The 13,626-nt window shown below is 47.3% G+C and overlaps 1 protein-coding gene across 2 annotated transcripts in view; it reads left to right on the top strand.

Moving 5' to 3' along the window:
* Nucleotides 1–5,019: 5,019 nt before the first annotated feature.
* The window catches only part of TTC27 (tetratricopeptide repeat domain 27), a 214,578-nt gene continuing 205,971 nt past the window's right edge, over nt 5,020–13,626 (top strand). The window contains exons 1-3 of one of the 2 annotated variants that reach the window (XM_002709924.6): nt 5,020–5,333; nt 6,784–6,961; nt 9,878–10,007. In XM_002709924.6, the coding sequence (XP_002709970.2) occupies nt 5,234–5,333; nt 6,784–6,961; nt 9,878–10,007 (408 nt within the window). In that variant the 5' untranslated portion in view covers nt 5,020–5,233. The remainder of the gene's footprint in view (nt 5,334–6,783; nt 6,962–9,877; nt 10,008–13,626) is intronic. The other variant, XM_051843020.2, reaches the window with a different exon arrangement.

Genomic DNA, 13,626 nt, shown 5'->3' with positions numbered 1-13,626 from the left:
TCCATATGGGATGCTGGCACTGCAGGCAGCAGCCCCACTGCTATGCCACAGCACTGGCCCCACTATTCATTTATAAATGAATGAATGATGGATAGTGTGTGTTTGGTGGCCATATCTCAGATTCCCCAACCAAATGGAAGAATAGACTGTGTGATCAGTGCCCCAATAATCTCTGGCCCTAGAATTCAGATTAAATCAAATGACTTTTCACAAATTGACAAGGAAGTGCCCTTGTGAAGATTCTATAGATGGGCTGGCACCATGGCTCACAGGCTAATCCTCCACCTGCGGTGCCAGCACACTGGGTTCTAGTCCCGGTCGGGGTGCCGGATTCTGTCCCGGTTGCCCCTCTTCCAGGCCAGCTCTCTGCTGTGGCCAGGGAGTGCAGTGGAGGATGGCCCAAGTGCTTGGTCCCTGCACCCCATGGGAGACCAGGAGAAGCACCTGGCTCCTGCCATCGGATCAGCGCAGTGCGTGGGCCGCAGCACGCTGGCCGCAGCGGCCACTGGGGTGAACCAACGGAAAAAAAGGGAGACCTTTCTCTCTGTCTCTCTCTCTCTCACTGTCCACTCTGCCTGTCAAATATTCCCCAGCTGATCCGGATTGCAGCCTTTATATCGGTCTCTTGGTCTGCGAGAAGCCCATGTGGAAAAGCACTGATGTCTGTGGCCGCCTTCCAGTCAGGCCCTCAGGACTGCGTCACAGGAGCTGGGAGGAGGCCACTCTCCTGCTGACGTCTGGGAGGGACCCAGAGCCCCAAGTGCTCTGCTGAGCTGCCCCCAGAGTCCTGGCCCTCACAGACTGTGAGATCATGAATGTTTCCTGTTTGATGCTGCTACTTCTTCTGGTCAAGTGTGATAGGGCCAGATAGACCTCTGGGTATACCTCCCAAGCCAAAGGTCTAACAATTTTATCAAGACCCTTGTCTAATCTAATTGCCAATGGAGTCCATCTCTACACCAAATGAGCTGATTTCTTGCAATGAAGTACTAGGTCTAGTGACTTTTTTTAAATAGTTTTTTAAATTTTATTTATTTATTTTTTTGACAGGCAGAGTGGACAGTGAGAGAGAGAGAGAGAGACAGAGAGGAAGGTCTTCCTTTTGCTGTTGGTTCACCCTTCAATGGCCACCGAGGCCTGCGCGCTGCGGCCGGCGCACCGCGCTGATCTGAAGCCAGGAGCCAGGTGCTTCTCCAGGTCTCCCATGGGGTGCAGGGCCCAAGCACTTGGACCATCCTCCACTGCACTCCCTGGCCACAGCAGAGAGCTGGCCTGGAAGAGGGGCAACCGGGACAGATCCAGTGCCCTGACCAGGACTAGAACCTGGTGTGCTGGTGCCACAGGCGGAGGGTTAGCCTATTGAGTCATGGTGCCGGCCTTTTTTTTTTTTTTTTTTTTTTTTTTTTTACAGATAGAGTTAAACAGTGAGAGAGAGACAGAGAGAAAGGTCTAGAGAAAGGTCTTCCTTCTGTTGGTTCACCCCGCAAATGGCTGCTACGGCTGGAACTACACCGATCCAAAGCTAGGAGCCATGTGCTTCCTCCCGGTCTCCCATGCGGGTGCAGGACCCAGGCACCTGGGCCATCCTCCACTGCCCTCCCGGGCCTCAAGCAGAAAGCTGGACTGGAAGAGGAGCAACCGGGACTAGAACCCTGTGCCTATATGGAATGCCGGCATCGCAAGTGGAGGATTAACCAAGTGAGCCACAGCGCTGGCCCCAAGGTCTAGTGACGTTTTGCAAATGCTACCGCATCATAAATCCCAAGATAAAAGGATGCATTTTGTAAAGGGAGAACAATGAAACGTGTTAGATCTCCTAGTACTGAGACTAACTTCCTGGCACCAGAAGAGTCTGGACTCAAGTGGCCGGTGTTGGGCTGAGGGTCCCTTGGAATGCTGCCTCGCGAAGATTTTACAATAATCTTGTGGAACCTCCAGAGTTGTTAAAGGATGCTGGGGCCCTCTACTCAAAACCTGAAATAAAAAGTCAAAGCTCAATTTATTGCATCCTATAGTGTATCAGTTTGCTTGGGCTGCCAAAGCAAAGTACCGCAGACTGAGTGGCTTAAGCAACAAATGCATTTTCTCACCATTCTGGAGGCTAGAAGCCCCAGGTCCAGGTGTCAGCAGCGTGGGTTTCTTCTGTGGCCTCTCTGCTTGGGTGCCAGACAGTGGCTTTCTAAGAACAGCAGTCACAGTGAGTTAGGGACTACCCTCTGACTTCCTTTGTCCTGAGACAAGTGAAGTTTTTGCGTACGTATATACCCATAAACCATCACCACTCCCCAGAGCTTCCTTGCTGCTCTTTGTAACCCCTCCCCCATTCCTCCTCACCACAAAAAGCCACTTGTATGCTCTCCATCGTTACAGATCAGGAGATCAGTTTTCCCTTGTGGATTTGTATCAGCAGAATCTTAGACTACACGGCTCCCCCCTACCCAGCATAATTATTTTGATAATCCTCAATATTGCCTTTATAAGAATTCTTTCTATTTAACATACTTAACTGAGTGGTATTCCAGTATATGACTGTGTCACAATGACCCCTGCATGGCAATGTGTGTTGTTTGTAGTTCTGGGGCATTACAAATAAAGCTGCTAGGAAGATTTGCAAATACTTTAAAATGATGATTATTAAGCATGGATGTTGGTCACGAATATGAAAAGAAATCGAAAGATCATAAAATGCTGATTGCAATCCTGACTTCTCTATGCTTGAGCTAATGGAAAATCCTGCCTCCCTTTGACCACTTAAAAAGATATGAGGTTCAATTAGCTCAAACATATAAATGTATTAAACGTGAAGCTGCCTGGAGAAAGATGTCATATAAAAAAATATAAGGGGCCAGTGTTGTGGCATAGTGGGTAAAGCTGCAGCCTACAGTGCCAGCATCCCATATGGGTACCAGTTCGAGTCCCAGCTGCTCCACTTCGATCCCACTCTCTGACATGGCCTGGAAAAGCAGAAGATGGCTCAAGTCCTTGGGCGCCTGCACCCATGTGGGAGACCCTGAAGAAGCTCCTGGCTCCTGGCTTTGGATTGGTGCAGCTCCAGCTGTTCCAGCCATTTGGGGATTGAACCAGTGGATGGAAGACCTCTCTCTCCCTCTGCCTCTGCCTCTCTAACTCTGCCTTTCAAATAAATAAATAATCCTTAAAAAATAAAACAAACCTTATAAAAATACAATGTAAGATTCTTGGTAAAAATGGTATATTGTACACATGCATTTGATTTCTCTTCCTCGTCAAAACCCCTAGAAAATGGAAAAGATAAGGGAAATGAAGGAAACAAGGCAAAAGGAGATGGGAGAGTGACAACATTTAGAAGCTAGGCAACTGATTAGGTCTAGCTGGTTAGAAAAAGCAGTATCTTAAAAAGGCAATAGGAGGCGGGCGCCACGCCTCACTAGGCTAATCCTCCGCCAGTGGCACCAGCACTCCGGGTTCTAGTCCTGGTTAGGGCACCAGATTCTGTCCCAGTTGCTCCTCTTCCAGCCCAGCTCTCTGCTGTGGCCCAGGAGTGCAGTGGAGGATGGCCCAAGTGCTTGGGCCCTGCACCCCATGGGAGACCAGGATAAGCACCTGGCTCCTGGCTTTAGATTGGCGCAGCACGCTGGCCATAGTGGCCATTTGGGGGATGAACCAACAGAAAAGGAAGACCTTTCTCTCTGTCTCTCTCTCTCACTGTCTAACTCTGCCTTTCAAAAAAATAAAATAAAATAAAAAAGGCAATAGGAAAAGGTAAGGCAAATTTTATCTACATTGAAAAATACCTAAAACAGTGAGAAACTGGGGCCACCAGATGATGCTGGGACTGAGGATTACGAGGTGGGAACGTGCGAAGCTAAACCAAGGAGGCCTCATTTAAAGGTGAGTCCCTAAGAGGGAGTCCTTGGCCCATCCATTGCTTTCCTTCCAGCACCATGGAGCGGTCTAGAGAGGGTGCAATATACAACGGCCTTTTTTTTTTTTTTTAAGATTTATTTATTTATTTGAAAGAGTTACAGAGAGAAGGAGAGGGAGGGAGGGAAGGAGAGAGGAAAGGAAGGAGAGAGAAAGAGAGAGAGAGAGAGATATCTTTTCCTGTTATGCCACAGCGCCAGCCCCCACACAAGGGTATTTAAAACATTTTTTTAAAAAAAGATTTATTTTAAAGGCAGAGTTACAGAGGGGAGGGGGAGGGAGAAACCAAGAGACAGAGTGAGATTTTGCACTCTATGGGTCACTCCAGAAATGGCTGCAATGGCCAGAACTAGGCTGAACTGAAGCCAGGATCCAGGAGCTTCTTCTAGGTCTCCCACGAGGGTGCAGAACCCCAAGTACTTGGGCCATCTTCCGCTGCTTTCCCAGGCACACAAGCGGGGAGCTGGATTAAAAAGTGGAGCAGCTGGGACTTGAACTAGTACCTATATGGGATGCTGGCGCTGCAGGCTGTGGCTTAACCCACTGCACCACAAAGCTGGGCCCCTAAACACTTTTTTAAAAAAAAAATACTTTATTTGAAAAGCAAAGAGAGGGAGGGCGGGAGGGAGAGAGACATTTCTTCTTTTTTTTGACAGGCAGAGTTAGTGAGAGAGACAGAGAGAAAGGTCTTGCTTCCGTTGGTTCACTCTCCAAATAGCCGCTAAGGCCGGAGATATGCCGATCCGAAGGCGGGAGCCAGATGCTTCCTCCTGGAGACATTTCTTCTATCCACTGGTTCTCTCCCAAAACACCTGTAACAGCTGGGGCTGGGCCAAGCTGAAGCAGAGCCTGAAACTCCATCCAGGTCTCCCTTGCGGCTGGGCATCACCTGCTGGGTGCGCGTCAGCAGGATGCTTGCCTATTAACCCGCAGTGGCCAAGAGCTCTGCTTCACCTTGCATTCGAACCCGAGAGGCCACACCTTTTTCTTTGGGTCCCTCTCCCTTCACTGCCCTAGAAAGCTCCCCTTGGGGGCGGGCGGGGCTCTGCCTCCGCCCTTAGACCCGCCCCTGGGCGGGGCTTAGGCCCCGGACACGCTCCCATTGGTCTGGGAGGAAGCCCAACCCGGGAACGCGAGTTTTTCCCAGGGTGCCCCGCGCTGCTGTCATGGCTGCCTCCTTGGGCTGCCTTCCGCGCACGGGGTTCTAGTGCCGTGGGTGTCTTTACGGTCACCGAAGTCGCCCGTGGGCTTCGGCGTGGACCCTCTTCCTTTTATTCTGTTTCGTTGACCCCTGTGTGAGGCCTCGCAGGAACCTGTTTTGGCTTCGGCGATGTCCGGGGTGGCGTGGACCCCGGAGCTGGCGGTTCTGAGGGGCTTTCCCACTGAGGCTGAGCAGCAGCAATGGAAGCAGGAGGGCAGCTCCGGCTCAGGTGAGAGAGACGCACCTGTTAGGGCCTCCGGCCAGCGTGGGAGCTGGGAGGGAAAAAGCGTGGTGCCGACAGCTGGATTCTGGCCCCGTGTCTTCCCTCTCCCCAACCAGAGCTGTCGGTTTAGGGCTTGGGGTTTGTTGAGCCCTTGACAGGGTGGGCGGGCATGGCGCTGAGGCTCCTTGTGAGGCCTTAGCCCAGACTGCCCACCGTCCAGGTTCGGCGATCAACATTAGCAGTGTCAGTTTGTTTTCTGAGCTCTTCACATTCAGTCACCTAACCCCTGTGACAGACGTAAGGTAGGTACCACTTTGAATTCAGTTTTGCGGATGAAAACATCGCCGCACAGATTGATTGATTGGTTCCAGGTAACGCTGCTGGGAAGCAGAAAAGCTGAAACGAGGCAGCCAGGGTGTGATTCTAGTGATCGGTGCACATTTGCCAGAAAAATCCAGAGTTTAAAGGCACATTTACTTATTAGCTGGAGATGGGAATGTCTCGTTGAGGAATTTAGGTGGCCCTGGGAGGGAAATAACAACAATATATAAAGACTCTGTGTGTGTGTGTGTGTGTGTGTGTTTAAGTACACACAGGTGTCAGACAGGAGGAAATTTACAGTCCCTAGTCTGAAGGCTGGTGGTCAGGAAGTTTCGTGGAAGGTCAGATTTGAGCTGGTTTCTGATGAAAGGGTGAGACTGACAAAGCGGAGGAGTTAGCGGAGAAACCGCGCGTGCGGAAGAGTTGCTGGGGACCTGTGTGTAAACCAGCCTGTTGGGAGCGACTTGATGAGGATGAAGAGCAGAAATAGGAGGAGCCCAGGTGTGAAAACTCCCAGATCTCTGGATAAGGAAGCTTTTCTGTTGGCAGTGGAATCTTTGTGAATCTACCCTTAGAGAGACAAGAAAGGGGGAGGGGAGAGCCAAAGAAAGATCACTCCCATCTGTTTTATTCACTCCCCAAATGCTCACATTGACCTTCCAGAAGGTGGGAATCAGGAACTCAATCCGAGACTTGCCGGTGGATGGCAGAGACCAACTACTTGAGCCAGCATCTGTTGCCGCTGAGAGTCTGCGTTAGTAGGGAGCTGGGATCAAGAACAGCAGCCGGAACTCCAGCCTCGACCTTCTGATGTGGAATGCCAGTGTCCCAGCTGGCATCCTAATGACCGTGTGAAATGCCCACCTCCCAGAAGGGTTTTAGTAACTACTAATAAAGAATATTATTTCTGATTCCAGCTTCCAGCTTGCTGCTCAGAATAGCATGAGGGAGTCTCTAATCCTGGGAGTTTGTGTCATAAGGATTTTTCAGTACGTTGTGATGAATGTACATCAAGTATTCTAAGTGTGCACAGTTTTTTGCATGCTAAAATGGTAGATTCACCTGCTAGGGTTATACTTAACAGTGTAAAAAAGTTGTTCTTTTGGATTGCTGTACTAATTTTTTTCCATTACAGAGAGTGCATCTTTCCTGCAGTTGCTGCTAGAAGGGACCTACGAGGCTGTGTTCTTAAATTCAGTGACTCAGAATATTTTTAATTCAACAACAATGGCTGAAGAAAAGATTGACAGCTTCCTGGAGAAGAAGATCATATCATTCCTTGACAACTCAACAGATGTGGACAAAATGGAAAGGTAGAATTTTATTCGAAATTTTTATAGAAAGACTTTGAATACATCTAATAGAGCCTTGATAGAGTAAAGGACTGATTTTAGTAGTTGTTGAGAGACCTGGCTTCTGTTTCCTTGGAACTCATGGTGTACCAAGTAATCTTTTTTTTTTGTTTTAAGATTTATTTATTTATTTGAAAGTCGGTTACACAGAGAGAGAAGGAGAGGCAGAGAGAGAGAGAGAGGTCTTCTATCCACTGGTTCACTCCCCAGTTGGCTGCAATGGCCAGAGCTGCACCGATCCGAAGCCAGGAGTCAGGAGCTTCTTCCAGGTCTCCCATGTGGGTGTAGGGGCCCAAGGACTTGGGCCATCTTCTACTGCTTTCACAGGCCACAGCTGAGAGCTGGATCGGAAGTGGAGCAGCTGAAACTCAAACTGGCACCCATATGGGTTGCCTGCTCTTCAGGTGGCAGCTTTCCCCCCTACACTACAGCGCGGGTCCCGAAGTCATCTTTTGTAAGAAGTCTTGTGCAGAAGGCCATCCAGAATGGAGAAGCAAAGTGGTATAAGATTAAAGTTTCATATGGAAGACTGACGTGTAATTGTGTATTAGTTAACTGTTAACCCACTGATCTTCCTAAAGGTTTTAGTTGTAGGCAAGACTTTAGACTATTTCCTTTTCACTAGAAAATGTACACTTCTTTGAATCTTTTTTTTTTTTAAGATAAACTTTTGTTTTGGATTTATTTATTTATTTGAGAGGCAGAGTTATAGAGAGAGGGGTCTTCCATCAGCTGGTTCACTCCCCAAATGGCTGCAGTGGTCAGAGCTGGGCCAGTCCAAGGCCAGGAGCCAGGAGCTTCTTCCAGGTCTCCCACGCGGGTGCAAGGGCCCAGACTCTTGAGCCATCTTCTACTGCTTTCTCAGGCCACAGCGGAGAGCTGAATCGTAAGTGGAGCAGCCAGGACTCAAACCGATGCCCTTATGGGATGCCGGCGCTGCAGGTGAAAGATTAACCTACTGTGCCACAAAACCAGCACCCCACATTAAATCTTACTTATCTTTAAAATGCTTGCAATTTTTTTTTTTTTTTTTGGACAGGTAGAGTTAGGCAGTGAGAGAGAGAGAGACCGAGAGAAAGGTCTTCCTTCCGTTGGTTCACCCCCCAAATGGCCACTACGGCTGGCGTGCTGTGCTGATCTGAAGCCAGGAGCCAGGTGCTTCCTCCTGGTCTCCCATGTGGGTGCAAGGCCCAAGCACTTGGGCCATCCTCCGTGCCTTCCCGGGCCACAGCAGAGAGCTGGCCTGGGAGAGAAGCAACCAGGACAGAATCCGGCGCCCCAACCGCAACTAGAACCCAGGGTGCCGGTGCCACAGGCAGAGGATTAGCCTAGTGAGCCACGGTGCCGGCCCTGCAATTTTATTTTATCATTATTTCTAGTGAATGGCTTCACTTAGTCCCTCAAGAAATAAACCAAGCTGGTGCTGTGCCATAATAGGCTAAGCCTCTACTTGTGGTGCTGGCATCCTATATGGGTGCTGGTTCATGTCCTGTCTGCTGCTTTTCTGATCTAGCTCTCTGCTATGGCCTGGGAAAGTACTGGAAGATGGCTCAAGTGCTTGGGACCCCGTACCTATGTGGGAGATGCAGAAGAAGCTCCTGGCTCCTGGCTTCGGATCAGCCCAGCTCCATCTCATGTGGCCATTTGGGGAGTGAACCAGCAGTTGGAAGACTTTCCTCTCTGTTTGTCTTGCTCTCTGTAACTCCACCTCTCAAACAAATAAATAAATCTTCAGGAGCTGGTGCTGTGGCGTAGTGGATGAAGCTGCTGCCTACAGTGCTGGCACCCCATATGGAACCAGTTCTAGTCCTGGCTGCTCTACTTCCTATGCAGCTCTTTGGTGTGTCCTGGGAAAGCAGTAGAACATGCCCCAAGACTTTGGGCCTCTGCACCCACGTGGGAAACCAGAAGAAGCTCCAGTCTCCTGGCTTCAGATCAGCCCAGCTCCAGCCATTTTGGCTATTTGGGGAGTGAATCAGCAGATGGAAGACTCACTCTCTCTCAACTCTCCCTCTCTGTCTTTGTCTCTTTGCTTCTCTCTCTCTGCCTCTGCCTTTCAAATAAATAAATAAAATCTGTTTTTTTTTTAAAGATACGCATAAGCACTATGAAAAAAAATTTTTTTAAATCTTAAAAAAAAAAGATGTAGGCTAGATTCTGGTAGCAAATTTATAGCATTTGTGCAGGCAATCCCCATCCCAATATCCATTAACAAAAAAACAAGAGGGGGCTGTCGCTGTGGCATAGTGGGTAAAGCTGTCACCTGCAATGCCAGCATCCCATTTGGGTGCCAATTCAAGTCCTAGCTGCTCTATTTCCCATCTGGTTCCCTGCTAATGCGGGAGGATTAAAGCAGTGGAGGATGCCCAAAGTCCTTGGGCTCCTTCAGCCACATAGGAGACCTGGAAGAAGCTCCTGACTCCTGGCTTTGGATCGGTGCAGCTCTGGCCATTGAGGCCAACTGGGGAGTGAGCCAGTGGATGGCTCTCTCTCTGTCTCTTCTTCTCTCTCTGTGTAACTCTTTCAAATAAATAAAAATATATATAAAAAAAGAAAGGAATAAGTTTCTCTCTCTTTAAAAAAAAGCAGCTGCTAGAAATTTTCAAATTAGGTATTGGCTGCAGTTGGTGAATTTAAATTTTATTTAATTGTAATTCATTTAAATTTAAAAGGGCCATGTATGGTTTATAGTTATACTATTGAACATTGCAGACCTAGGTTGCTTAAGTTTCAGAATTTTTTTAGTATTACTCTAGGATGGTCTCGCTAAATGTTGGTTGGCCGTTTTTGCATGGTCAACGTGAAATGAGATAGTGTGCTTGCGGTGCTTTGGTGAGAGTGGCTCATGTCTGTTTCTTTAATCATGTTTATATGCAGACAGCAGCTGACGTTCCTGCTTGGCGTGAGCAGTTTACAGCTTTTTGTTCAGAGTAACTGGACGGGGCCTCCTGTCGATCTACACCCTCAGGATTTTTTGCCATCTGTTTTGTGCCAACAATTCAGTGAGGTATGGTTGTTCTTGTGGCATTGATTCTTCACGAGTGGGTCTTCATGAGCCAGAGTTACTAGTAGGAAGGAAAGAGTTGCGACTTCGTAGTCTGTGCCTTGCTGAGATTGCTTATTCAAATGTTCCGTTGTTTCCAGAAGTTCCATTGTCAGTCTCAGTCTCCTCTTCAGACACTTCCCCATTCTGTGGAGCTCTGGTAACTGCTCTTTTTATGACAACACAGTCAGCTGTGGCACTCACCCAGTTGCTTATATTGCCATACTTACATTAATGTTTGTTCTGGGAAAGGTAAGTTTTGCTACACTGCTAAAGAATGGCTCCTGGGGACCTGGAAGAAGCTCCTGGCTTCAGTCTGGCCCAGCCCTGACCTTTGAGGTCATCTGGGGGGTGAACCAGTGGATGGAAGATCCCGTTCTCTGTAACTCTGCCTTTCAAATAAATAAAATAAATCTTAAAAAAGAAAAGCAAAGAAAAAAAAGGAGTGACTGCTAGGGATAGTTTTTCCATTGGTTCTCCCCCCAAGTGGCTGCTATTGCCAGCGTGTTGTGGCTGACACACTGTGCTGATCTGAAGCCAGGAGCCAGGTGCTTCCTCCTGGTCTCCCATGGGGTGCAGGACCCAAGCACTTGGGCCATCCTCCACTGCACTCCCGGGCCACAGCAGAGAGCTGGACTGGAAGAAGAGCAACCTAGACAGAATCCGGTGCCCGGACCAGGACTAGAACCCAGTGTGCCGGCACCACAGGCAGAGGATTAGCCTAGTGAGCTGCGGCGCCCGCCTAGGGATAGTTTTTTTACTTTCTTAAATTGTCTGGCCCAGAGATACTCATTGGTGATATGAAAAGAATATTATTGGCCGGTGCCGCGGCTCACTAGGCTAATCCTCCGCCTTGCGGCACCGGCACACCAGGTTCTAGTCCCAGCCAGGGCAACGGATTCTGTCCCGGTTGCCCCTCTTCCAGGCCAGCCCTCTGCTATGGCCCGGGAGTGCAGTGGAGGATGGCCCAAGTGCTTGGGTCCTGTACCCCATGGAAGACCAGGATAAGTACCTGGCTCTTGGTTTTGGATCGGTTCAGTGTGCTGGCCACAGCGGCCGTTGCAGGGTGAGGAGAAGAGGATGGAGCTGTGGGGAAAATGCTGTGACTGCTGGAGTGGAGCCAAGTAGCAGACTGGATGGGTTTCACATCAGAGCGTAGGAAACTTCGAGCAAGTCCTTGGTTTCCATTTTTGTGTTGGAACTAACTCAGATATTCAAAAGAGCATATGAAACATGTGCTGTTTAATACTAAGTCTCCTTTGTACTTATTAACTAGCTTGAGAGGTAGAATGTTACTGGCATCATAGAATATGTCTGTTGACTTGCTTCTCTAACGTTAATTTCCTGTTTCAGCAACTGTGAAGGGCCTGGGTTCGTGAGAGCCTTCAAACTATATTCTCTTTTTGTTTAGCAGTCTTCTCTGTTTACCTGTTGTGCAGTTAGTACTGTGTTCTCCCTGTGCTGTGACTTCTTAAGGGTTGGCACATGCTGCCGTAGATGATCCCCTCTGTAGGCTTCCTGGCAGCATCCTTGGCTTCCCTCTCTCATGGATCATTCTCATGAATTTTGTGTTTATCATTCCATTGCTTTTCTTCATAGTTTTAACAGCTATGTATGTATCCATAGATGTTTAATGCTGCCAATTTTGGACTTCTTATTAGTGAAATCTGCAGCATATGTTCTTTATGACTTCCTTTGTTCAATGATATACTTTTTTTAAAAAAGATTTTTATTTTTATTTGAGAGTTAGAGTTACAGACAGTGCGAGGGAGAGACAGACAGGTCTTCCTTTCGTTGGTTCACTCTCCAAATGGCCGCAACGGCCGGAGCTGTGCTGATCTGAAGCCAGGAGTCAGAAGCTTCCTCCAAGTCTCCCACGCAGGTGCAGGGGCCCAAGGACTTGGGCCATCTTCTACTGCTTTCCCAGGCCATAGCAGAGAGCTGGATAGAAAGTGGAGCAGCCGAGACTAGAATCAGCATCCATATGGGACTGGTGATGCAGGCAGAGGATTAACCTACAACACCATGGCGCCATCCCCTCAATGATAGACTTTTGAACGTATACTATTACTCATTTTTAGTGTTATGTAATTTTCTAATTGTGTGAATATACATACCATAATTTATACATCTATTATGTTCTTGATTCCATTTTTGTCTGGTATGTTCAGTGCTATTAGGAACACATCTGGAAATCATTTATAAGATTTTCAAAGCATTGCATACTTTAAAAATGATAGTATTTGCTACAGTGTGCTAAGAAGAGGCTATTTTTACTGTTCCCTGGCTACGCTTGGCCACCTTGAGTGCTGAGGCAATCAGTATTTCTTTCTTTCTTTCTTTTTTTTTTAATTATTTTTTGCCAGGCAGAGTGAGACAGTGAGAGAGACAGAGAGTTATAGACAGTGAGTGAGAGAGAGAGAGAGAAAGGTCTTCCTTCCGTTGTTTTTTTTTTTTTTTAACTTTTATTTAATGAATATAAATTTCCAAAGCACGGCTTATGGATTACAATGGCTTCCCCCCCATAACGTCCCTCCCACCCTCAACCCTCCCCTTTCCCACTCCCTCTCCCCTTCCATTCACATCAAGATTCATTTTCGATTCTCTTTATATACAGAAGATCAGTTTAGCATACATTAAGTAAAGATTTCAACAGTTTGCTCCCACACAGAAACATAAAGTGAAAAATAATAGATGATTTTTTAAATGATGATGAAATCAGATCAGACCTATTGTCATGTTTAATCCCAGTGAGAGTCAAGTTGGGAATTGCTAATTTCTTCTTCTTCTTCTTTTTTTTTTTTTTTTTTTTAACAGAAGATCAGTTTAGTATACATTAAGTAAAGATTTCAACAGTTTGCACCCACATAGAAACACAAAGTGAAATATACTGTTTGAGTACTCGTTATAGCATTAAGCCTCAATGTACAGCACATTAAGGACAGAGATCCTACATGAGGAGTAAGTGCACAGTGACTCCTGTTGTTGACTTTACAAATTGACACTCCTGTTTATGGCATCAGTAATCTCCCTATGCTCCAGTCATGAGTTTCCAAGGCTATGGAAGCCTTTTGAGTTCTCCGACTCTTATCTTGTTTAGACAAGGTCATAGTCAAAGTGGAGGTTCTCTCCTCCCTTCAGAGAAAGGTACCTCCTTCTTTGAAGACCTGTTCTTTCCACTGGGATCTCACTCACAGAGATCTTTCATTTAAGTTTTTTTTTTTTTTTTTTTTTTTTTTTGCCAGAGTGTCTTGGCTTTCCATGCCTGAAATACTCTCATGGGCTTTTCAGCCAGATGGGAATGCCTTTAGGGCTGATTCTGAGGCCAGAGTGCTGTTTAGGACATCTGCCATTCTATGAGTCTGCTGAGTATCTCGCTTCCCATGTTGGATCACTCTCCCCTTTATTTATTCTATCGGTTAGTATTAGCAGGTACTAGACTTGTTTATGTGCTCCCTTTGACTCTTAGTCCTTTCATTATGATCAATTGTGAACTGAAATTGATCACTTGGACTAGTGAGATGGCATTGGTACATGCCACCTTGATGGGATTAAATTGGAGTCCCCTGGTATGTTTCTAACT

This window comes from Oryctolagus cuniculus, chromosome 2 (genome assembly GCF_051225735.1).
Source record: "Oryctolagus cuniculus isolate XC-2025 breed Fujian yellow rabbit chromosome 2, ASM5122573v1, whole genome shotgun sequence".
NCBI classification, from domain to species: Eukaryota; Metazoa; Chordata; class Mammalia; order Lagomorpha; family Leporidae; genus Oryctolagus; species Oryctolagus cuniculus.
The sequence above is the reverse complement of the archived record's forward strand: the minus strand, read 5'-3'. Positions and strand labels throughout refer to the sequence as shown.